General features: G+C 36.8%; 1 protein-coding gene across 13 annotated transcripts in view; it reads left to right on the top strand.

Moving 5' to 3' along the window:
• The window catches only part of ATRNL1 (attractin like 1), an 814147-nt gene that overhangs the window by 76397 nt on the left and 711264 nt on the right, over nucleotides 1–26486 (top strand). For 12 of the 13 annotated variants that reach the window (XR_011382205.1, XR_011382206.1, XR_011382207.1 and 9 more), the window contains exon 8: nucleotides 5087–5342. Coding sequence is in view for 9 of the 13 variants with exons in the window: in XM_070057169.1 (XP_069913270.1) it covers nucleotides 5087–5342 (256 nt within the window). In the remaining 4 variants the exon portion in view is untranslated. Of the gene's footprint in view, nucleotides 1–5086; nucleotides 5343–25348; nucleotides 25550–26486 lie in introns of those variants that run through there. The other variant, XM_070057176.1, reaches the window with a different exon arrangement.

Raw genomic sequence — 26486 nt, 5'->3', positions numbered from 1 at the left:
GGCAATAGATAAATTAATGTGAGTAATAAATGTCCTAGTCAGTATATATATATTTATGTTTAATAAAACATAAGTGCCATAATGCTTTCTACAGTGAATGCATCATTTTACATCCCTGCTAGGGCACATGGATTCTTTAGTCCATTGCCTTGCCAACCCTTGTTATTTTTTTTTAATTTTTATTTTTTTATTATTTGACAGGCAGAATTAGACAGTGAGAGAGAAAGAGAGAGACAGAAAAGGGCTTCCTTCCATTGGTTCAGCCCCCAAATGGCCGCTATGGCCGGTGCTGTGCCTATCTGAAGCCAGGAGCAAGGTGCCTCCTCCTTGTCTCCCATGCAGGTGCAGGGCCCCAAGCACCTGGGCCATCCTCCACTGCCCTTCCTGGGCCACAGCAGAGAGCTGGACTGGAAGAGGAGCAACTGGGACTAGAACCCGGCATCCATATGGGATGCCGGCGCCGCAGGCAGAGGATTAACCAAGTGAGCCGCGGCGCCGGCAGTTTTTTTGATTATTGACAACTTAATGAGATGAAATGTATCTCTTTGATTTGCATTTCTCTCATGGTAATCAATATTGCTTGTTTTTTCAAGACTTATCAACTATTTGTGTATTCTTGGAGAAATGTCTATTCAAATCTTTTGCCATTTTTGAATTGGGTTATGTTTTTGTTGTTGAGTGGAAGGAATTTTTTATATATTATAACATTATTCCTCTATCAAATACATGGTTTGCTAGTATTTTCTCCTATGGTTTTTTTTTTTTTTTTTTTTTTTTTTTTTTTTTTTTTTTTTTTTTTTACCTCTGTAGCTGTTTTTGTGTCAGTGCCATGCCATTTTGATTACAATAGCTTTGTAGTATGCTTTGAAGTCAGGTATTGTGAGGCCTCCATCTTGATTTTTTCTTGCTCAGGATCACTTTGGCTATTTTGGGTCTTTTGTAATTCCATGTGAAATTTAGGATTGTTTTTTCTGATTCTGTAGGGAATATCATTGGTATTTTTTTTAGGGGTTGCATTGAATCTGTAGATTGCTTTTGGTAGTGTAGACATTTTAATGATATTGATTCTTCCAATTCATGAGCAAGGACTATCTTTCCATTTTTTGTGTCCTTTATGATTTCTTTCATCAATGTTCAATAATTTTCATTGTAGAGATCTTTCACTTCTTTGGTTAAATTTATTCATAAATATTTGATTTTTTTGATGGCTGTTGTGATTACAATTTCTTGATTTCTCTTTCTATGAGTTCATCATTAGCATACACAAAAGCTGCTATTGTTTGTATGTTTGTTTTGTGACTTGCAATTTTACTGAATTGGCTTATTGATTCTAACAGCTTTTTGGTGAAGTGTTTAGGTTTTTCCATGTACAACATAAGTCATCTGCAAACATGGATAATTTGACTTCCTCTTTTCCAATTTTGATGCGCTTTCTTTCTTTCTCCTCCTTAACTGGCTCTTGCTAAAACTTCTAATTCTGTATTGAATAAGAGTGGCGAAAGTGGACATCCTTGTCTTGTTCCAGATCTGAGGGGAAATGCTTTCAGCTTTCTCCCATTCAGTGTGAAATTGTCTATTGTTTTGTGATATATAGCCTTTATAATTTTGAGGAGTGTTCCTTCTATATCTAATTTGTGGAAGGTTTTTAACATGAAATGGGTGTTGAATCTTATCAAATGCTTTCTCTGCTTCCATTTAGATGACCAATTATTCTATTGATGTGATTTATGATATTTATTGAATTGCGAATATTGACCCACCTTTGCATTTCTGGTCCTGTCGTCTATCTGTTTTAGTCTGTTGATAGCGTCTTTTTTTTTTTTTTGTATTGTTTTGTTTCTGTTTAAGATTTTATTTATTTCTTTGAAAGTCTGAATTACACACATAGATGGAGAGGCAGAGAGAGAGAGAGAGAGAGAGAGAGAGAGAGAGAGAGAAATACCAGGTAATACCAGGTAAACTTTAGGTTTGAGTTTTCTTTTTCTGAAAAGTTTTGTTGAGATTTTGAAAGGAATTACATTTGTATCAGTCATTTTTATATACTCCTGGGACTCATGAATTTAGCATAATTAAAATTACAGGCCATTTCACTGGTTTTTATTTTGAATGAACCATGATTCATGAATTTTTTGATCTGTGGCTAGGCCTTTCAAATCACAATTTATGAATTTTCTGTGCTTATGTAAAACAGTTTGGAAAATACAGGAACAGTATAAAGAACAAACTTCCAGTCTTTTTATGCATGTATATGCTTTAAAATCAAATAGTAATCTCTTATATACTTGTGTATGTGTGCATATATATACATACAAATATGCATATGTTTCTTAGACTTATTTTAGTTTTATATTTTAGTTTAATTTTAGTGTTTTATATTTCTTTTTTGTAAAGCTGTATTGAGATATAATTGGTATACTTTACAATTCACTCATTTAAGGAATATAATTCAGAGATTTTTAGTATGTTCAGTAGTATATAACTATTGTAGATTTTTGTAAGATCTCAGAGTTGTGTGATCAATTTAATTTCGTCATTTATAAAGCAACTTTGTATTCTTTAACTGTTGCTCCAAGCCTCCTCTCAGTCTTAAGCAATCACAAATCTGTTTTTTGTCTCTATAGATATGTCTTTTCTGAGTATTTTATATGACTGAAAATCATACACTATTGACTTGGGATTGGCATATTTCACTTAGCATACTGTTTTAAGGTATAACGTGTATTAGTATTTCATGGCTGAATAACTCTCATTGGATGCCATCATATAGATATTCTGCATTTTGGTTATTTATCAGTTAATAGATATTTGGAACCTTTACACCTTTTGGCCAATATGAACATTTTTATAAAGCTTTTGTGAGGGCACTTTTTTTTTTTTCTTAGTTATATACTTAGGAGTCGAATTGCTTGGTCAAATGGCAATGCTGTGTAAATTTTCTGAATATATACAAGATTGTTTTCCAAAGTGGTTATATCATTTACATTCCCACCAAATCTATGAAGACTACTACTTCTGTACATCCTTGTCAACACTTATTAGTATCTTTTTTATGGTAGTTATTTTAGTGGTATGAAACGGTATCTCACTATGGTTTTGGTTTTTATTTTTCTGTTTACTGATACTGTTGAGCATTTTTTAATGTAGTTTTTGTAGAAATTTCTGTTCAAGTCCTGCCCATTCCAAAATAAGGTTATTTGTCTTAATGGCTGAATTGTAAGAGTTCTTTATATATTCTAAATAGTTGACTCTTAGCAGATATGTATCCTGCAAATATTTTATACCATTTTGTGTGCTGTTTCACTTTATTAATAGTATATTTTGAAGTGTTGAAGGTTTTTTTTTAAATTTTAATGAGGTTTATATTTTTAAATTTTTTTCACTGCTTGTGATTTTGGTGTCATATCTAACAATAGATTGCCAAATCCCGGATCATAGAATTTACCCCCCTCCTCTTTTTTTTCATTTGAGAGCTTTATAGTTTTGGTTCTTATATTTAATTCTTCCATCTATTTTGAGCTTTGTGTATAGTATACAGTAAAGGTTCAACTTTATTCTTTTGCAAGTGGTTATTAAATTTTTTGTACACTCTTGTTGTAGGGATTGCTTTTCCCTATTGAATGTCTTGGCACTTGTCAAAAATCAGTTGACGAATGGCTTTATTCTTGACTTCCAGTTCTATTCTGTTGGTTTTGTCAGTAGTGTACCATCTTGATTAGTTTTGTTAGGAGTAAGTTTTCCGGAAATGTGATTCCTCCATTTTTGGTCTTTGTGATTTTATCCTGATGTTGTTTGTTGACAAGATTGTTCTGATATTCTATCTGCCTTGCAGTTCCATATAATTTTGGAATAAACTTGTTACTTTTTACAAGGAAGCCAGTTGGGATTCTGATAGGGATTGTGTTGAATCTCTAGATGTGGAGAGTATTATAATCTTAATGTTGTTTTCTGACCCATACACATGGAATATTTCTGCATTTATTTATACCTTTAACTTTTTTGGGTTGTTCATTCTTAAGTGTACAGAAATATAATTTAATTTATTTAAGTAGATCTTATATCCTGCAATATTGCTGAATTGATTAGATATAATTGGCTTTTTTGGGACTACTTAGTATATTCTCTGCACAAAATTGTGTTATCTGCCAGGAGGATCAGTTTTCTTGTACCTATCCAATTCCAGTCATCCTTTTCAAAGCCTGTATTAGTTTTTGCCTGTTTTCTCTAGCTACAGCCTTCAGTATTATGTTGAGTAGAAGTGGCAGAAATGAGCATCCTTATATCATTCCTGACCTTAGGGGAAAGCATCCTTTAGCACATTGGAGAAGTTCCCCTCTATTCCTTGATTTCTGAAATAGTGATGATTTATGTCAATTTATTATAATCCTATGGGATTAAGATTATTTGTATAATTTATAAGTGCTATTAAGATTTACCAAAGATGAATTAATGTTTGTAGTGTTTTCCTATAACCAAGAGAAATTAAAATTAAAAATGTACATGCTGCATGAATATCATCTGCCTTTTTGGTGAATAGTGCTTGACAAAAACAGTAAATGATGTGAATAGCACAAAGTAGTACAAGTTAGGATGGTGGAATGCAAACATAACAACTAGAGACTCAGATTGTTCAAATATTGAAAAGATTGTTATGAGTGATTAATCAACAACCTAGTTTGTAATTTTTTTCTGTTATATGGAGAAGGAAATTATTTGTTATAGAACTACTGCACACTTAAATTTTTAAGTTTTTGATTATAATACTGCATATTCTATTCTCATAATAGTGGTTCATTATTATCTTCCTATAGGATAATTAAAAATATGGGTGATTGTATAATGTAGCCACTTTGAATAAAATGTTTTCAAGTAAAATTTGAAAGCATAGGTATTTCCCCTCTTTTTAGTATATAAATTTAGTTTTCATTATTCTTGTATTTCCTGATCTTTTACAAATAAGAACTATGCCTTATGCATGTTGTGAACATTGACCAAAATTATATGTTGAAATATATCACTTATTTTAAATTAATACATATTGCTAAGAAACAACTATTTTGTCTATTAATACATGTATTTTAATTTACAGGAAAACATCTTTATGTATGGAGGCAGAATTGAAACAAATGATGGCAATGTCACAGATGAATTATGGGTTTTTAACATAAATAGTCAGTCATGGAGTACAAAAACTCCTACTGTTCTTGGACATGGTCAGCAGTATGCTGTGGAGGGACATTCAGCACATATTATGGAGTTGGATAGTAGAGATGTTGTCATGATCATAATATTTGGATATTCTGCAATATATGGTTACACAAGCAGCATACAGGAATACCATATCTGTGAGTTTCTTTACATATGTAATTTCTTCATTCTTTGAGAATATTTTTATCTTTAATAAAATCTCCATATGAATTTAGTCAAAGTGATAAGTTATTTGAGATCAGAATTTTAAGCCAATAATTAATAATTTTAACATAAGGTTTTTTTGATTAATTTAGATCTTATTTATTAATACGTAAGTTTATTTTCTTAGCCAAATGAGGGAAAATATTATAGACTAATCTTATTTCCCAGGATTTGAGAATATTTTTAAATATGAGAAATTCCAATAGATGGTGCTATTTCCTTGGATTTTACTTATGAACCAGGAGCTGAAACTAATACAGTCTCTTTACTATGCATTCCATGATTTCGAGGTTTTTTTGTTTTTCAGTTTTCTATTCCTGATGTTATTGCTGTATTTTTATGTATATATTACTGCTTTAAAGTAAACTTCCTGTCAGCTTTTATAAGAGATTATTATCTGGTGTGTGAAGGTGACTAGGGCAATCTACACAGACTTTCTGTACTATATTCTTCCTTTTTTTTGGTTTGTTTTTCTAGTGCTTTTTTTTAAAAAATTCTTTATGACATTTTCAAAAGTTGGTGACTTAAAAAAACTGTTTTAAACTTGCCTACAAATAAATACTTTGTGGTTACTATTTAGATTCAAGAACACACTCCATTTCTGGCTCTGGCCAGTATTATAAACTTAAGTTCTGGGCTCATTTATGTGTAGACAACTTTATAGACAACTATTTAGAGCATGCAGTTTTTTGTCTTTTTAAGTTTTTATTTAAGGTATACAAATTTCATGTATTTCATATACACAGGTTTAGGAACATAGTGACACTTCCCACCCTCCCACCCTCCCACCTGTCTTCCTTCTCCCTCTCCTATTCCCACTCTTAATCTTTACAAAGATCTGTTTTCAGTTTACTTTATACTCATAAAATTAACTGTACACTGAGTTCAACAAATAGTACGAAAAAGAAGAACACTGTTCCTCAACAGTAGAGACAAGGACTGTAAATGAGCATGCAGTCCTAATAAGAAAATTCATTTGCAGACCACTGTTAGCAACAGTAAGAGAGTATTTGTGTGCTCAGAGGAAGACTGCCTTTGTAAGTCCTTCGCTGTTTCCCATATGCACCTCTAGTGAAGCTGTTTTCATTTCTATGTCCTTACAATGTCTGGGCTGAAATGGATACATGTGTTCTGGTTTCTGCCATTTCCTGTCTTAATCCTTCCTCCTCTAAATCTGCCTTTGAGACTTATCTCCAGACTACACCACCTATCATTTTGTTTCTCAGGTTGCTTTATTTCTTGGAGAATTTAGCATCTGGTTTACTGTCACTCTGCCCAGCAAATATTTATCAGCTTTGTTTACTTTTCAGTTTGATAGGCAGAGAGACAGACAGGGAGGGAGGGAGGAAGGTGTGGATGGGTGAAAGAAGGGAAGGAGAGAGGGAGAAGGAGAAAGAGCAGAAGGGAGGAGGGAGGAGAGCAGGGAGAGGAGGGAGAGACTGAGAAGGAGAGAGAAAGTGCTAGCATCTGTCCCCAAATTCCTGCAATGGCTGGGACTGGGCTAAGACTGGTTCCAGGAGCTAAGAACCCAAGTACTTCAACAATTACCACTGCTTCCAAGGGTCTGAATTAGTGAAAAGCTGGAGCCAGGCCTCAGACCCAGGCACTCCACTACAGGACATGGGCATCTTAACCCCTAGCCAGACACCTGTTCCAATAAAAAATTTTTATGACTTTATTATTTACCTTAATACTTCTTTCAATATGTGACCTCTTAATTTTTGATGTCTCTACCAAAGATCTTATTTTCCATTCTACTTGAGCTAATCTCTCCCATTGCTGTACTCTTTACCTTGTCATTCTAGTACCTATGGTGGGTCCTATAATTTCTATTTCAATTTATCTTATTCTTCAAGTACCACTGATCTTTGTAGCTCATTCATTGATTTATTCTTTCTTTGAATAACTGATTTATTTATTTAAAAGGCAAAATGACAGACTGAGAGGACAGACAGACAGATCTTCTATATTCTGGCTTACTCCACAGATGGTTGGGGCTGGGCCAGGCTACAGCCAGGGTCCAGGGACTGCATTTGGGTCTCCCATGTGGGTGGCAGGGCCTGAAGTACTTGAATCATCCTCTGCTGCTTTTCCCAAGTGCTTTAGCAAGAAGCAGGATGAGAAGCAGAGAAACCAGGACTAAGAGGAGCACCTAATGTGGATGACATTGTTACAAGTGCCTGCTTAACCCCTGTACCACACACTGCACACCTGCACTCCTAGTACTCACACTTTAGTTTAACAGTCTGACCCTATCAGAGCCTTTAGTCCATTGGGCTAAATGTCCGTTTCCCCACTCTCTCATTCTGTCAAGCCTGTGCTTCTAGCCATATTTAGCTTTAAGTTCATAACCACTAGTCTCAAGATAGCCCTTAATGATGTCTGGAACATACTCAGCTTTCATACTCATTAATCTCTGATTAGCGCTTGATGATGTCTGGAATTCCTGTCAGTTTAGTTTAATCTTTTCCCAGATCTCCTGGATGACTGTTTCATATATTTTCCTCTCTCCTTAAATTTCTATCACTTTATTCTTTGTCATCATTTTCAGCTGATGACTTGACTTCTTATTTTACTGAGAAAATATAAGTAATTACAAGAGAACTTTTGGTGGGAACTTGTTGAGCTGTAATGGTTAATAAGCAGTGCTACACTGAATAAATGTCCATACATATTGTCATAACAAACTAATTATAACAGTGAAGTAAATGTGGCTGGTTTTTCCTATGGGCCCAGGAGTTGTTTAAGCAATAGTAATGCAATCTTTATGTAGAAGGATTGTTTATGTTTCCAGATTTTTGTAATTTATTTTTGGGTTCATTACAGTGTTGAGAGAATTGTAGATATTCTTTGTACTTTTTGTAACTCATTGAAAGTTTCATTGTGGCCCTGTTTTCATAAATATTCTGTGGCTACATAAAAAAACAGATTAATAACATTAAGATAGAGTTCATTATTTACATCTATCAGATCTACTTTATTGGTTAAATTCAGGGCTTCATAAGTTATGTTTTTGTACTTGACATATCTTTTTCTGAAAGTTGAAGTCTTAAAATGTTTATTTCTGCCATTGCTCCTTGTATATTTTGGAATTTGTGCTTTATGGGAATTGCTTTTATGGATATTAATAACTAATGTATTTATTGTGATTGAATTCTTTAATGCTATAAAATCATTTATTTCTTTATTCTTTGATCTGAATGCTAGGTGGTATGATTATTAATATTATGGCCCCTAGTTTTTTTTTTTCCTTTCTGTCAGTCTTTTCCTGGTATACCTTTGCCCATTCATTTTTTTTTTTTTTTTGTGACAGGCAGAGTGGACAGTGAGAGAGAGAGAGAGACAGAGAGAAAGGTCTTCCTTTGCCGTTGGTTCACCCTCCAATGGCCGCCGCGGCTGGCGCGCTGCGGCCGGCGCACCGCGCTGATCCGATGGCAGGAGCCAGGAGCCAGGTGCTTTTCCTGGTCTCCCATGCGGGTGCAGGGCCCAAGCACCTGGGCCATCCTCCACTGCACTCCCGGGCCACAGCAGAGAGCTGGCCTGGAAGAGGGGCAACCGGGACAGAATCCGGTGCCCCAACCAGGACTAGAACCTGGTGCCCCAACCGGGACTAGAACCTGGTGTGCCGGCGCCGCTAGGCGGAGGATTAGCTTAGTGATCCGCGGCGCCGGCCTGCCCATTCATTATTATTGCCATTTACTGTTTCAAAATCTATCTCTTCTGTAGAGTATAGAATCAGATTTTGCTTAGGGTTCCCACCTGAGTTTTGTACATGTCCTGTACATATTTTGTGTTTTTTACACTCTGTTGTCTTTTTCTTTTTGCAGCTCTTATGCTTAGATGTGTGTGTGTATGTGTGTGTGTGTGTGTGTGTGTGTGTGAATGGTGTGGTAATTTTGATATCTGTCACCATTTCTCCATGTTCATTGCCTGTTGTCTGTCTTTCTGTACTTCTATGGCTTCTTCTTTTTAGCTTTTGGTTTCATTTCTTTTTTGTACATTTATAACTAATCTGGATTGTGTATGATTCCTTTTTTCTTTGCTTCCTATTTTCTCCCATTTTCTCTTTCTTTTTTTAGTTTATCTTTCCCAAGAGGAATAGGAAGATTCAGAACTAAACTGTTATCATGTTTATCATACTGGCAATGTAGGCTTTGACTTTTGAAGTTTTATTTACCAGTTACTGGTTTTACTAATTTTATTTTAAATACAAATTATATTAGTATTATTTTAAATGAGGGGTCAGCAAAGTTGTCTATAAATGACCACCTGAATTTGTGGGTCATTGCTAATTCGCTCTGCTATTGTAGTATGAAAGCAGCCATTGACAGTGTATACACAAATGGGCATGGCTGTCTTCCAGTACAACTTTATTTATAAAAACAAGTGGTGAGCCAGATTTAGCCTTTGGGTCTTTGCCTGCCCTTATTCCAGAGAGAGGCTGTGTGCTTTGGGGGCCCTAGAAACCCTCTCCCAATTTTTGTTAAAATTTGATATGCAGTTTAATTTGACATGTGGTTTTTCTGGATATTGTATTTAAGGAGAATTCATGCCCCAGAGTGGCATAATACTGTATGGCCAAAAGTTCCCAAGGGTAACAGTTTTTTCCTCCATGTGGAGCCAAGACTGAAACAGATGAATGATTCTGTTTCCTTCTGCAGAGTAGATTTAACAAAAAACCCTCACTTTTTCATTGAAGGTAAACTTCAAGGAGTCTGAATTTATGGAGAAGTTTTCTGATCTAGTATCCACATGAGTCCTCCTTCAATGCTGGTCATTAAAACTGAATCTCTATGCTACCTAATTAACATATGCCTTCATTTACACTTCACAGCATGTATTTCATGCTTTTCATTTGTCCCTTTAATGATAGCCTCATTGGTCCATGAGGCATAGGTGGTCATTGTGCTTTCCTTGGGTAGCCAGTAAAGAACAACAGATTTACTTAAATCTGCTATGAATAGGAAGTGTTGATACAGTTGCTAGCTGATGAATTCATTGACTATTAGGCTTGTTTTCATTTTGGAATAATCTGATTGCAGACTAATTGTAGTTTTGGTACATCTAAAGATATTGACTGTCTTGGCTTTCTTTATAACCAAAATACTATTTGTTAATTATCAACGGAGTATTTTTGTATGATTTTTGTCTTACTAATTATGCTATTGGTCAGGCATATGTAAGAATGTAGTATAAGATGGAAATGGGAAGAATATATCCTTAAAAGTTTTATGAGAATAATAGGTAAATTATGAACAGTTTAAAAATTCTGTGGATCATTTAGTACAAACTAAAACTCACTAATTTCTGTAGAATTATATCTTCATAGCAAATCAATTCATTACTTTATTCCTAGGACATTTTGCATTTGTTGCTTAAATTTTGAAAATATGTTGTATCAAAAAATAATCTATAAGTACTTTCATTTTGTAAAGTATTTATAAGGAAATGAGCACAAAACAATGGGTAAATGTAGTTGGAAGATGTCAGAGTAATTAAGTTCACTATACTATAGAAAAGTGCTATTTTAGGGAATGGTGCTATATTAAGGAGTGCAGCTTTGAATATAAGTAATGGGATAATTTATCACCTGAGTTACAAGGTAAAAGTATATTGTTGCTGGCGCCGCAGCTCACTAGGCTAATCCTCCGCCTGCGGCGCTGGCACCTGGGTTCTAGTCCCGGTCGGGGCGCTGGTTCTGTCCCGGTTGCTCCTCTTCCTGTCCAGCTTTCTGCTGTGGCCTGGGAGTGCAGTGGAGGATGGCCCAAGTGCTTGGACCCTGCACCCCATGGGAGACCAGGAGAAGCACCTGGCTCCTGGCTTTGGATCAGCGGCCTTTAGAGGGTGAACCAATGGAAAAAAGGAAGACCTTTCTCTCTGTCTCTCTCTCTCTCACTGTCCACTCTGCCTGTCAAAAAAAAAAAAAAATGTATTGTCTTCACAGAGAAGTTTTTTGCCTTTTCCTTTCTTAATGGTAACTACTAGAATGATAATAGTTTAAGCTTTTTTTTTTTCTGGCTGATTTTAATAGTATCAACTATTCAAATGTAGATTGCATTTTCTACTTTGAGTATATTTATTTGTGGGCAGTTTCTAGAGAACAGAATATAAAGTTTTTGTATTAAAGAAAGGGTTATTTCTTTAACCAGTATTGAGGTGAAGGTAACTGAAAAGAAAGCTGAAATTATAGCAGGGTGATTAATGGGTATTTACTAGAGACAAATTTGCTCTGAAATATTCTCTGGTTAAGGAGGGTGTAATATAGTCTGGTTAGGAGGATATTGATCTCATTGTTACATAGAAATTTTAAAGAGAGATAAACTTGCAGTTATTATATCCCTAAATGATCATTTATTCAACTCTTAATAATACTGTTAATAATTCTGGAGTTTGCTTCTTCTATTGCCAATACTGTGAATCTTTGAGTTTTTTTTTTTTTTTTTTTTTTTTTGGGAGTCATAATCTGATTCAGAACAAAGAAACCATTTGATTAGTTTGTACATAATGTGAGAGTACACATCAACATTTATAAATATTCTAATATACCAGAGAATAATTTTTATCTGTGTTAGGACCATAGCTGTGTATACCTGTCTAGGGCTATTGTCATCACTGTTTCATAAGTTTTGGAGTGTTTATTGAACTAAGGCATAGCTCCAAACATTAGATTTGACTTTGTAGTTTACAGGATCACATTTTTGGTTCCACTTGATTCCAGATATATGCAATAATGCATATTAGTAATTGATGTATCAGGCATTTTTCTTTAAGGGACTTATTTCTAGCAGAGGTACACAGGTAATAAAAAAAGCTAAATGAAAGCTATATGAAAGCTATATGAAATGACATTTAGCTGTTTTTTTTTTAATCTCTTGTAGGAGATTGAAAGTACTGAGAATGGGAGGTAATTAGGAAGGCAAGGTAAGCCAAAATGAGAAAGTGAATTTTGAGCTAAGAATTGAAGGAAGTGAAGGAATTTTGTATGTGGATATCTAGGTAAGGAATGAGATTAGAGAAGTAATAAGGAGCCACATCACCAGGTTTTTATGTGATGTTTGTCTTTTATCTGATTGAAATGGGGTGAGATTTTGGGCAAAGCAACTATTTTTAAAGAAATCACTTTGGCTGTTATATTGCAAATTAACTTTATGGAGGAATGAGCAGAGAGAAGCAGACCAGTTAGGTAGCTGTTTTGGGCCCCAAATGATAATGATTTAGACCACACTAGTAGTACTGGAGATGGTGAGAATTAGTTGATTTGTTTTATTTATTCTTAAAGTAGAACTAGTGGTATTTGCTGAAGATTTTGATTTAAATTGTGAGATAGACGAATTGCGGATGACTCCAAGGCTTTTGACTTGAACAACTGGAAACATGAAGTTGCCATCAACTGACATGTAGAGGATTCTTTTTTTTTTTTTTTTTTGACAGGCAGAGTGGACAGTGAGAGAGAGAGAGAGACAGAGAGAAAGGTCTTCCTTTTTGCCGTTGGTTCACCCTCCAATGGCTGGCGCATCGCACTGATCCGAAGCCAGGAGCCAGGTGCTTCTCCTGGTCTCCCATGCGGGTGCAGGGCCCAAGGACTTGGGCCATCCTCCACTGCACTCCCTGGCCACAGCAGAGAGCTGGCCTGGAAGAGGAGCAACCGGGACAGAATCCGGCACCCCGACTGGGACTAGAACCTGGTGTGCCGGTGCTGCAAGGCAGAGGATTAGCCTAGTGAGTCGTGGCGCCGGCCTAGAGGATTCTTAAGTGGAGTTGAGGTGAAGAAAGCTGAGGGTTAGAAGTTCAGCTGGGATATGTTATATATGAGTTGTCTACCAGACATCCACATGAAGATGTCAAAAAAGCAGTGGAATATAAGGTTCTGCAGGTCTTGAGAGAGACAGATTTGGGCTGGAGATGTAGGTTTGGAAATACTTGTAGGATAGATGACATTTAAGGCCATGAGACTTGGTCAGATCACTAAAGAAATGGATGTAGAAATAAAGGAAATGTTAAAAAAGGCATTAAGGAAGAGGGTGGTAAACTGCAAGCCAAGTGAAGAAAAAATATTAAACAGGAAAGTAATTAATTGTTCCAAATTCTGCTGATGTGTCAAGTGTACTGAATACTGAGGATTGACTGTTGAATTTAGCCCTGTGCAGTCATGGGTGATCATGACAGATGCATCTGGGATGAAAGTTTGACAGAACTGGATTTAAGAAGGAATGAGGAGTGTTGAGTTGAAAATAATGAGTAGATCTGATTTTTTTTAAAGATTTATTTATTTGAAAGGCAGAGCTACAGAGAGGCAGAGGCAGAGAGAGGGAGAGAGGTCTTTGATCTGCTGGTTCACCCCCCAGATAGCTGGAGCTATGTTGATCCTAAGGCAGGAGCCAGGAGCTTCCTTTGGGTCCCTAACATAGGTGCAGGGGCCCAAGGAATTGGGCCATCCTCTACTGCTTTCTTATGGTTCACCCCTCAAATGGCCACAGTGGCAGGGGCTTGCCAGTCTGAAGGCAGGAGCCAGAGGCTTCTTCTAGGTCTCCGACGTGGGTGCAAGACTCAGGCACTTGGGCCAACTTCTGTTTTCCCAGGTGCATTAGCAGGGAACTGGATCAGAAGTCAGAGCAGCGGGGATTTGAACCAGCACCCAAATGGGATGCTGGTGTTGCAGGTGGCAGCTTCACCTGTTGTGCCACAGTGCTGGCCCCAGGGCTGACACTTTTAATGACATTTGTTTGCAAAGGGAAGTAAGAAGTGTTCAGAAGATGACAGGTGAGTTTGAGTTTGAGTTTTCACAGAAATAGACTATGAGGCAAGGATTCAAGTGAAATGATTTTATTTGGAAAGTATGGCTAATACTGTTAGGAATGCTGAGAAGTAATGCAGAAATGAGAAGGCAGCCTATGAAGGATCCTTTAATAAATCCATAGTGGTGACAGAACTCAATAACTTGGGCTTTCATCAACACATGATCTTTGAAATTTGCTTCTTAATTGTTAAACTTTGAGTTAGTTGATGGTTCCAAAGACTATGTCCTCCAAATCTGTGGACTCTGTTTTCTAATTCTGTCATCTTCATCTGAAGATGTTTCAGTCAGTGTGGCTTTATATGAGAATGTGTATGGATGTATAATAACTAGATACTTAAAAAATGCTTGCAGGAAGCACACAGTAATAGATCTGGCAGGGAAACTTCATGAAAGCACCCTAGAGTATAACTTCTAGAAGTAATATTTGAAGTACTTAGCAGTAACTGCAACCAGTAGCTTCCTGTATGAAATTGTTGTTGGGGAGAATCAGGACAATGTGTAATGAAGGGACCAGCATACAGTAAAGACTCTATACGACTCTATAAATTTTTGTTTAAGTTTCCCTTCCTAACTGTATGATGATGAAAAGACTCTTATTAATCCGTAGCTATTTTCATTCTTTTTCTCGTATTTCTGAAGTAGCTTCATTTTCTTCTTTCTGGTCTCGGATTATAAATAAATACGACATATACCATTGTTTGATGGTGTCCCCTCCAAAATTCATGCTGAAACTTAATCCCCATTGATTAAGTCATGGTGGCTCTATCCTCATAAAGGGATTAATGCTTTATAAAATCAGGGATGGAAAGAACTAGCTTAGGTCTTTTTGGCCCCTCTGTTCCTTCTATCCCTTCTGTCTTGTGAGGATAGTTTTTGTCTCCTCTGGAAGACAGCAAATAAGGCGACATCTTGAAGGAGAGAGAGCAGCCCTCATTAGACACTAGATCTACCAGTGCTTTCATCTGAGACTTGCTAGCCTCTAGAACTATATGAAATAAATTTCTATTGTCTACAAATTATGTGGTTCCTGATATTTTGTTATGGCAGCACAGAAGGACCAAAACAACATATATGGCACTTTTTTTTTTAAATAGATGTTGTTTTTGTACCTTTATTCCTTTTCTAAGAAGTTGATTTCGGTTCAGGAATCTTACAGTATACCTCTTTGTATGTGTACTTTTGAGTAAGTAATTTACATTAAATACTTGACAAATATTTGTAGATGAATAGGGTTTTCAATACATATTCCTTAAAAGTAGATCTGTATGCTTCTTGATGGTTATTTACAATATATGACAAATTATTTAAACTGTGTGCTGTATATATCTTTCTAGTGGTGACTCATAAATACTGTGTTTGATATTTTCCATGTCTTTATAGACCCCTGTGTCAGTCTTTTCCGTCCTGTTTCTGTGTCTTCTCCTTTCTAGTTGGACTCATCTAGTGGTCAGCACCAATAAGATATCTGAGGGTGGGAGATGAGTGAGGTTGAAGTATTTAATTCCTGCAACTCCCTCACTGTTGAATCACCTTGTTTGCTCCAGTGTAAGCTGGAGCATACAGCTATTTTCTATGCTTGATACAGCTATTTTCTGTGAGTTCTGGAAACTATTCTTTTCTCTTTTTTTTTTTAAAGATTTTTAATTTATTTTCTTTTTTTTTTTATCTGAAAGGCAGAGAGATAGAAAAATAGATCTTCATCCACTGACTCACTCCCAAAATGCCTGCAACTGTCAGGATTGAACCAAACTGAAGTCAGGAACTCAGAACTCAGTTTGAGTCTTCCATGTGAGTGGCAAAGATCCAAGTACTTGAGCCACTGCACCTGCTTCCCAAGTTGTGCATATGCAGGAAGCGAAAATGGAAGTGGAGGAGCAGGGACTTGGACCAGGCACTGAGTGTGGGATGTGGGGAGTTAATCCAATGCTCATGCCATTTTCTCTTGATTTTTTAAGGTCTAGAAATGTTGTAAAGGTTTTCTGCTGTGATAGTCTCAGGATATTGCTGCAACCATACCTTTTTTTGCCTTTTTCATTAGACTCTTTAAAGTTAGCTTTTAATTATATCATCTATTTCTCTTAATTCTTAAGCTGATGCATCTCCTTCTGACTCTAAAGATTCAAATACAACTTTTTACCCAGATACTTCTTCATGTATACTTGCTCTGCAAGTTGAAAGGAAGAGATGTCTTGTGAGAGAAATTAACACTTTATTAATGGAGAAAAATATTGACAGAAGTACACTTTGGAACAGCATGGAGCTAGGTCCTTTAGGCAATTTCTACTGCCCTAATTCTTGAACTTTTAAATGTTAATACTATGTGGTCATCTTTAGCCTTGTATTTTCTCTTGATGTTAAAGATTGATATATTTGCTTAATATCTTTCAAGATTATTAGCTATTCTAAATTTTTTATAAGCAGCACTTTCATTTGCTTATGTATTTATTAAATAACCATTAGTTGGATATTCTAACTCTGTTTTTATGATTATGTGTATTCTAACTATTTGGTTATTATGTTATCAACATAGACGTAATCACGTCTGACTAGAAAAACATGCTCAAAAGTGTCTGATGGGAGGATATTTACAACCTTTTGTTGTATTCATTTAAGCTTTCTTTTTTATGATTTATGTCACTGTTTATTATTAAGAGTGTCTTTGCAAATGAATTTATAGAGTCCCATAGATAAAGCTACAGTAAAATCTAATTTTAATCACTTGATTTTACATTTGTATAAACTATCATAAAAATCAATTTGCCCAATTTAGGAACATAGTTCTTCCATTTGATCTTTTTTTAACTTTTATTTAATAAATATAAATTTCCAAAGTACAGTTTATGGGTTACAGTGGCTTCCCCCCCTCCATAACTTTTCACCCACCTGCAGCCCTCCCATCTCCCACTCCCTCTCCCATTCCATTCGCATCAAGATTCATTTTCAATTATCTTTATATACAGAAGATCGATTTAGTATTTATTAAGTAAAGATTTCAACAGTTTGCACCCACACCAAAACACAAAGTGTAAAATACTGTTTGAGTACTAGTTATAGCATTAATTCACATTGGACAACACATTAAGGACAGAGATCCTACATGAGGAGTAAGTACACAGTGACTGCTGTGTTGGCTTAACAATTGACACTCTTAACCTGGCGCCGCGGCTCAATAGGCTAATCCTCCTCCTAGTGGCGCCGGCACACCAGGTTCTAGTCCCTGTCGGGGCACCGGATTCTGTCCCGGTTGCCCCTCTTCCAGGCCAGCTTTCTGTTGTGGCCCGGGAGTGCAGTGGAGGATGGCCTAAGTGCTTGGGCCCTGCACTCCATGGGAGACCAGGAGAAGCACCTGGCTCCTGGCTCCTGCCTTCGGATAGGCGCGGTGCGCCGGCCGCAGCGCGCCGACCGTGGCGACCATTGGAGGGTGAACCAACTGCAAAAAGAAGACCTCTCTCTCTCTCTCTCTCTCTCTCACTGTCTACTCTGCCTGTAAAAAACAAAACAAAACAACAAAAAAACAGTTGACACTCTTGTTTATGGCATCAGTAATCTCCCTAGGCTCTTGTCATGAGTTGCCAAGGGTATGGAAGCCTCTTGAGTTCATCGACTCCAATCTTATTTAGACAAGGGCATAGTCAAAGTGGAAGTTCTCTCCAGATCTTATTTAGACAAGGTCATAGTCAAAGTGGAAGTTCTCTCCTCCCTTCAGAGAAAGGTACCTCCTTCTTTGATGACCCATTCTTTCCACTGGGATCTCACTTGCAGAGATCTTTCATATAGATTTTTTTTTCTTTTGCCACAGTGTCTTGGCTTTCCATGCCTGTGAAACTCTCATAGGCTCTTCAGCCAGATCTGAATGCCTTAAGGGCTAATTCTGAGGCCAGAGTGCTGTTTAGGACATCTGCCATTCTATGAGTCTGCTGTGTATCCCACTTCCCATGTTGGATTGTTTTCTCCTTCTTAATTCTATCAGTTAGTATTAGCAGACAGTATTCTTGTTTATGTGATCTCTTTGACTCTTAGACCTGTCATTATGGTCAATTATGAACAGAAATTGATCACTTGGACTAGTGAGATGACATTGGTACATGCCACCTTGATGGGATTGAATTGGAATCCCCTGGCACATTTCTAACTCTACCATTTGGGGCAAGTCAGCTTGAGCATGTCCCAAATTGTACATTTAAGCTTTCTTTTAAAAATGATATTCATATAAAAATTATTGAATTAAAATATTTTATTGCCTAACCACTATTCGGAAAATCAGAAATTCTTTTTATATATTTGTTTTTAAAAATAGCTGTATCACATATGCATGTACATACTGGTTTTGTTCACTTGTTTTTGATCTGAAAAGGAAGTCATTTAATGCCATTTTCTGAGGCTTTCTCTCATTTGCCAGTGTATTATCAAGATTCATTCAAATAATTATTTGTTGCTGCAGTTAACTCCTTTGCAATACTGTATTTCATCAGTTGTGTGACTGTCACAACTCATGAATTTTCCTGTTTGTGAGCTTTTGGATTTGGTTCTTGTTAAATTTTACCAATAATAACAATTTTGAGACATATATTGATAAAACTATTGTATTTTAAGAAGTAAAGAAAAGATCTTTAAGATATCCAGCTAAAAAATGATATATCTTCATGATATATCTTAGGCTTCATGGCACAACAGGTTAAGGCTTCTGCTTAGAATGCCAGCATCCCACACTGGAGTGCTAGTCTGAGCACCTGCTGCTTGCTTCCCATCCAGCTCCCTCCTAATGCGCCTAGGAAGGCAATGGAAGATGGCCCAAGTACTCGGATCCCTGCCACTTGTGTGGGAGACCTAGATGGAGTTATGGGCTCCTGGATTTGGCCTGGAATAACCCTGGCCATTGTGGCCATTTGGGCAGTGAACCAGTGGATGGAAGATTTGTCTCTGTTTTTCTCCCTTTCACTCTTTGTCACTCTTTCAAATACTTATATACATCTTTAAAAAAAGGAAATATTTTACAAAGACAAGAGATTTGGACTAGTTTCAGATTTCTAAGAGAACATAGAAATCAAGGCAACCATGGAACAATTTTTTAAAGAAGCTAAAGATAGTATAGGCTAAGAGTTTTCTATCTTACCAAAGTACTTCATATGTCAATGCTGTAGAAAAACAATTCTGGACAACACACTAAGGATAGACCACACATGAGAAGTAAGTACACAGTGACTCCTGTTGTTGACTTAACAATTTGACACTCTTGTTTATGGCATCAGTATAGTGTGTTGTCCAATGTGAAGTAATGCTATAACTTGTACTGAAACAGTATTTTACACTTTGTGTTTCTGTGTGGGTACAAACTGATGAAATCTTTACTTAATATATACTGAATTGATCTTCTATATATAAAGATAATTGAAAATGAATCTTGATGTGAATGGAATGGGAGAGGGAGCAGGAGATGGGAGGGGTGTGAGTGGGAGGCAAATTATGGGGGGGGGGGAAGCCATTGTAATCCATTAACTGTACTTTGAAAATTTATATTTACTAAATAAAAAATAAATAAAAAAGAAAAACAATTCTGAATATGAGAAAAATCAAATAATATTATATGTATATCCCTAGAAGAGAAAGCTGCTAGGATATAGGTGTGTAGACTTCACATAAAGAATCAAAAACTGGGGCCGGCGCCGCGGCTCACTAGGCTAATCCTCTGCCTTGCGGCGCCGGCACACCGGGTTCTAGTCCCGGTCGGGGCGCCGGATTCTGTCCCGGTTGCCCCTCTTCCAGGCCAGCTCTCTGCTGTGGCCAGGGAGTGCAGTGGAGGATGGCCCAAGTGCTTGGGCCCTGCACCCCATGGGAGACCAGGAAAAGCACCTGGCTCCTCGCTCCTGCCTTTGGATCAGCGCGGTGCGCCGGCCGCGGCGGCCATTGGAGGGTGAACCAACGGCAAAGGAAGACCTTTTTCTCTGTCTCTCTCTCTCACTGTCCACTCTGCCTGTCAGAAAAAAAAAAAAAAAAATCAAAAACTGAATAATTTAGGTTTGCAGTTCACTTAATTCTGTTGATTCTGTTATCACTACTCACCTCTGCTATTGAAACTGTACAGGCCGGCGCCGCAGCTCACTAGGCTAATCCTCCGCCTTGCGGTGCCAGCACACCGGGTTCTAGTCCCGGTCGGGGCGCCGGATTCTGTCCCGGTTGCCCCTCTTCCAGGCCAGCTCTCTGCTGTGGCCAGGGAGTGTAGTGGAGGATGGCCCAAGTGCTTGGGCCCTGCACGCCATGGGAGATCAGGATTTGTACCTGGCTCCAGGCTTCGGATCCGCGTGGTGCGCGGGCCGCAGCGCGCCAGCCGTGGCGGCCATTGGAGGGTGAACCAATGGCAAAGGAAGACCTTTCTCTCTCTCTCTCTCACTGTCCACTCTGCCTGTCAAAAAAAAAAAAAAAAACTGTACAAGCAGCTATAAAAATATGTAAATAAATGTGACTGTGTTTTAGTAAAACTTGATTTACAAAAAGAATTGATGAGCTAGATTTGTCCTGTAATTTGCCGGCTCCTGTCCTAGAGCATGAGCTTCATCCAATGAAGAGATGACTGGAAACACTTCAGGTTAAAAACAAGTGGAGAACATGTCATGTATTTAATTTCAGAGCTAAAACTAAAAACCTGTTGTAGGCATGTGGGTAGATTACTAGAATGCAAAAGTTACATATTCTGTCCAAGAAGGAAGAATGCAGCTATGAAAATGGGAGAGAGCCCGGGGAGAGCTCGTGCGTGCGCGTGCATGCACACACACACACACACACACACACACTACTGCCTAGGTAGTAGATAGGAGTAAAAATATGCCATTTAACTCTTAGTATACCATAGGGTTTGTGGAATCAAGTGTTAATATGTCAGTATCTTTTCTGAGCAGGTCTAACTATTTTTGAATATGATTATTTCATAACTTTTATTCTTTCTGTGATGTCTCCCAAAGAACAAAGAACACTTATTTATTTTTAAATGATTTATTTGGGGGCACGCATTGTGGTGTAGTGAGTAAAACTGCCGTCTGTGCCTCTGGCATCCCATATGAGTGCTGGTTTCTGTCTGTGCTGCTCCACTTCCAATCCAGCTCCCTGCCTGGCAAAAGCAGTGGAAGATGGTCCAAGTGTTTGAGCCTCTGCCATCCACGTGGGAGACCTGGATGAAGCTCTTGGTTAATGGCTTCAGCTTGGTCCAGCTCCAGGCTATTGTGGTAATCTGGGGAATGAACCATTGGTTAGAAGATCTCTCTCTCTCTCCCCTCCTCTCTTTGTAACTCTGACTTTCAGATACATCTTCAAAAAAAAAAAAGGGGGGGGGAGGGGTGGATTTACTTGTTTATTTGAAAGAGAGATGGGCATGGTTAGAGAGAGATCTTCATCCTCTTGTGTGCTCTTGAAATGGCTGGAATAGATGAAGCAGGGAGCTGGAGCAGAAATGGAGTGAACTCAAACTGGTACCCAACAGGGGATGCTGGCATTGCAGGTGGCAGTTTCGGTCATTGTACCACAGTGATGGCCCCAGGATACTTACTTACTTAAAAAAGTAATAAGTAAAGTATTATGTCTGGAATTACCAAGTGGGTCAGTTGTGTTCCCTTATAGATCTAAGATGCACTATTGGATCCTAGTGTTGTAATTTTTCCTGTGTTTCGGAGCATTTTAAAATCTCATCATCTTGGAAGTTAACTCATTATGTGTCATGACTATTCTCAGTAATGCTAAAATGAATAAGGAAACAGATTTCTTAGAAAGATAATGCCATAGTGAAATAAATTGTTATCCTTCACTTTTCTTATTACAATGTCCAAGGTATTTTGTCATTTTAAAAGAAGCCATAAAATAGAAGACTGGAGGTGTTACCACTCCAGCCTGCTTTTGGCTTTTTGAGCACAGTTTAGAATTTGTCATTTTTTGTCCATCATAGAAAACAGAAATTGAGGATGAATTTTTTCACAATTATTAGACAGATGAGAAGATGAATGCAGAGATGAATGCAAAGAGATAGCAACATTCTCAACTTTAATGATAGTGGAATCAGTCATTTAAGTTACATCTCAGATTATGAATCTTTAGAAAAATGATTTTTCTAAATGATATTTTTCAAACTCAATGAGTGAACAACATGTTTTTATCTTTTATGACATTTGTGCCTCAGCATTAATTTGATAAAAAGATTTGTTACATTTAAATTCTTACTGGAAGTTGAAAACATAGTTTTTCATTGACACTTTTTTCTTCTATAAATTATTTATAACATGACTTGATAATGTAAAGCAACTAAAAGGAACCATTGAGCCATGGTAAATGCTGATTACTGTTGTTCCTGGTATACTGAGGATTAAAACTGACAGACCAGATAATAAAGTTAAGTGAGAAAAAAGGGAATTACAGGCACCATGAAAACTATAAAGAAAAAGGAAACCACTGGAACAAATATGTAAATTTTCTTAAATACTAAATAAAAGAAAGCATATTAAAAAACTCAGAAAAATATATCATAACACATAACAGAATTGAGGATGAAGGTAATATCAGTCCATCTTTTTGTAAAAAAAATGTTGTGTATTTCAAAGGCCAAGAGATAGAGTTATCTTTCCTGTGCTGTTTGCTGGTTGATTTCCCAAATGCTTGCAATAGCTGGGGCTGGGCCAGGCTGAATACAGAAGCTTCAATCTGGGTCTCCCACTTGGTGGTGGGGACCCACCTACTTGAGTCATCACCTGCTGCTTCTGGGAACAGGAAGCTGGACTTGGAAGCAGAGCTGGGACTTTAATGAGCAGACAGACGCTCCAATATGGGATTCTGGCATTCCCAAGCAGCGTCTTCACTGCGTTGTCAAATGCCTACCCCCATATTAGTGCACATTGATGGAGTTAATTTGTTTACTAAAACATTTTCAAATTGATGTGTAGAGCAATATTCATGGGGCTAGTATTGTGGTGTAGTGGGTAAAGCTGCCACCTGCCATGACACTATTATCCCAAATGGGTACCGGTTTGTGACCTGGCTGCTCCACCTCCAATCCAACTACCTGCTAATGTGCCTGGGAAAGCAGCAGAAGATAGCTCAAGTACCTGGGCCCAGCACCCATGTGGGAGGCTCAGATAAAGCTCCTGGCTCCTGATTTCAGCCTGGCCCAGCCTTGGCTGTTGTGGCCATTTGAGGAGTAAACCAGCAGATGAAAGATATTTCTCTCTCTGTCTCTCCCTCTCTCTTTGTAACTCTGACTTTCCAATAAATAAATAAGTCTTTAAAAAAAGGAAAACAATATCCATCTCTACACTGAATGTAGAAGGACAGCTAAAGCAGTTTGAGAAAGGATAAAAATTGGAGAATGGAGACAGACTTATTAGGAATATGGCTACAATTAGACAACAAAGTTGTGACTCTGATACCAGAGAAAGTAGAATTTAGGTCACTGAAACAAATGTGATTAAGAAAACTTTTCACAATTTACTATAATGATTAAATATGTAATGAATGAATATATACCAGGTAACTCAGAAACCATCTACGTAAAACAGAAACTATAGGTGATGAAAAGGAAAGAAAAAAAGCATCACTATCAGTATCTGACAGGACAAAAAATAAGATATGGAAACTCTAAACAACATAATCAAAGATGATGTGGAGGATATATATTGAATAATACACTCCAGTTATAGAGAATATATCTTGTGAAGTACACCTGGAAAACTGATAAAAATCCCATGTGTCACTGTGCAAAAAAAATCAGTAGTTTCCAACAGTGGAAATATTAAAAACAAACATGTGACTATTAATAAAATAATTCTATTGAGTGAAAGGGGAAAGACAAGCAAAAATTATAGAATTTCTGAAAAGTAATGAAAGTAGAAAGAAATAAGAATTTATGGGATACATTTAAAGCAGTTAGAAAACTAAATGACTATATTAATACAATTAAAAATAAATGCTCTACATTCCTAACTTTAAATATCTAGAAAAAGAATAATACACTAAGCAAACAAGTGAAATAAGTAGAAAGGAAATAGAAAGATATCAATTTAATAGATTTCTGTTTTTTCAAAAAAACTGACAATACACAAGTCAGTAGATCATTTAAACCAGAATTAAGGGGTAAAACACAAAATAAGAAATGCAAAGAGCAAATAATATTGATGGGGCATTTAAAAAACAAAGACTACCTTGTGCAACCCATCAAACATTTGAAATTGTAGAAGAAATGTATCACCTCTTAAAGAGTAATGATTTTTCCAGAAATGAGCCCAATAGTGATAGGAAATTTATATAGAGTAATTTCCATTGAAAAGTAGAGAAAACCCCAGGCTTAGATGATGTTAAGGGTAAATTTAGCAAAACTTTTAATAAAACAGACCCACTGCTATGTGAATTGATTTAGAGAATTAAAAAATGAAGGAAAACTTCTAAATTTGTTTTTTTTAAAAGATGTATTTGAATGTGAGTGTTAGAGGCAGAGAGACACGTGGACACACGAAGAGAGATCTTCTATTCGCTAGTTTATACCGCAGTAATAACATTACCACTTCATATAATTGGCACAGAAATAGAAAATTATGGAACTCCATGATTAAGATGAATTAAATAAAAAACTTTCCCACTAAGTATTTCACAGAATTGTAAGTAAAAGAAAATGAATAGTCCAACACACATAGGAAAGAGTACATCATGATCAAGTAAGATATATAACTGGAATCCAATGGTTACTGTGGCATATGTTAACAAAATTCACTGTAATAGTAAATTGAAATAGAAAAATTACTTGAGTATCTCCATAAGAGCTAAAAATACCATTCCTGATATAAACTCTTGATTATAAATATAAATGATTGACTACTTTCTGAACACAATATATTTCTATATTTCATTCCCAAAACTAGCATCTTATGCTTAATGGGGAAACCATTTTTATTAATGTCAAGATCAAAATGTGTATTCCCAGTATTTCAAGTGAAAAATACATAGTGTACTACTTTTTGTAGAATATGCGTATGCCTTATTATTATAGCAGAAAAACAAGAAGGATAAACCAGAAGACAGTAGTACTCCTTTTTTAGAGAGGTGATAGAGAATCATGTGGAAAGGACAGAAAATGAAAATGTCTTTCCCTGAGTGTATGCTTTTTTTGATTTTTAGAAACATTTTTGGAAGCATATTGATCAGTTACATATTAAAAAAAGGAAAGAAGAAAAAAACCCTAAAACAATGCAAACAGAAACAAATCCAACTGTTCCAAATGACTAATAGAATCATACTGGCTGAGAGAAAACTAATCCTAGCAACTTGCATCCGTAGTCTAGGCCTACACATGAGGAAGGATTTCCAACACACTCAGAGGTTTGTGTTTTGAAGCTTTGGTGAGGCAGTTGTGAAATGATTTAGGATATGTTATTAGAGTAAAAAAAAATGTGCTGATGTTGAGAACCATGGTTCTCAGTGTGGAAGATGAGAGAGAGATGTAAATATGAAATCTAGAAGGCAAGGAATACTCCTGCACTGGATGGGTTGGAATTGAAGGTATCAGTAGGAGTTCATAATTATATAGATAGATGCATAAATGGAAATACTGATACAGATTCTTCTGAAAGCACCTTGAAGACAGTGCAGTAGTTGTGACCACTCCAGTAACCCATATTCTCCTTTTAGATTGTAATATTCCTCATGAAAAGGAGGCAGGCTGTTTGGAGAAATTGCTGCTTCTAAGACAGTGTACAGGGAAAGTAAAGATGAAACTTCAGATTAAGGAAATGCTTAAGGAAATAAAGGTCCTGTCAGCTTGGAGTCATTGGTGAAATCTGGAATAATTTGAGCATCAAAATAATTTAGGATAGTAATTGTAAACTGTTGGAAAAAATTGAAGATCTTAAGCTTACACTGATAATAGATACTAATAGAGAAGGGAAGCTTGTGTTTTACATAGAAAGTTGACTGGCATTGCTGGAGTTGAAAAATCATTTTGCAACAGTTAGAAATTTTTGAAGACTCGTCAATGGATGCTAAGTCTATGGAGTGGGTACAATAAGCATTTTTATTTATTTGAAATGTAGAGAGAGTTGGACAGAGAGAATTACCCAACTGCTTGCAACAGCAGGGCTTGGACCAGGCTGAAGCTGTTAGCCCAGAACTCTGTCTGGGTCTCCCACATGAGTGACTCAGACCCAAGTACTTGAGCCATCACCTGCTGCCCAGGGTGTGTATTTGTAGGAAGCTGGAATCGGAAGCCAAGTCTGGACTTGAATCCAGGCACTCCAGTTTGGGGTGTGGGTATCCAAGT

The sequence above is a fragment of the Oryctolagus cuniculus genome, chromosome 15 (assembly GCF_964237555.1).
Source record: "Oryctolagus cuniculus chromosome 15, mOryCun1.1, whole genome shotgun sequence".
Lineage (NCBI taxonomy): Eukaryota > Metazoa > Chordata > Mammalia > Lagomorpha > Leporidae > Oryctolagus > Oryctolagus cuniculus.
The sequence above is the reverse complement of the archived record's forward strand: the minus strand, read 5'-3'. Positions and strand labels throughout refer to the sequence as shown.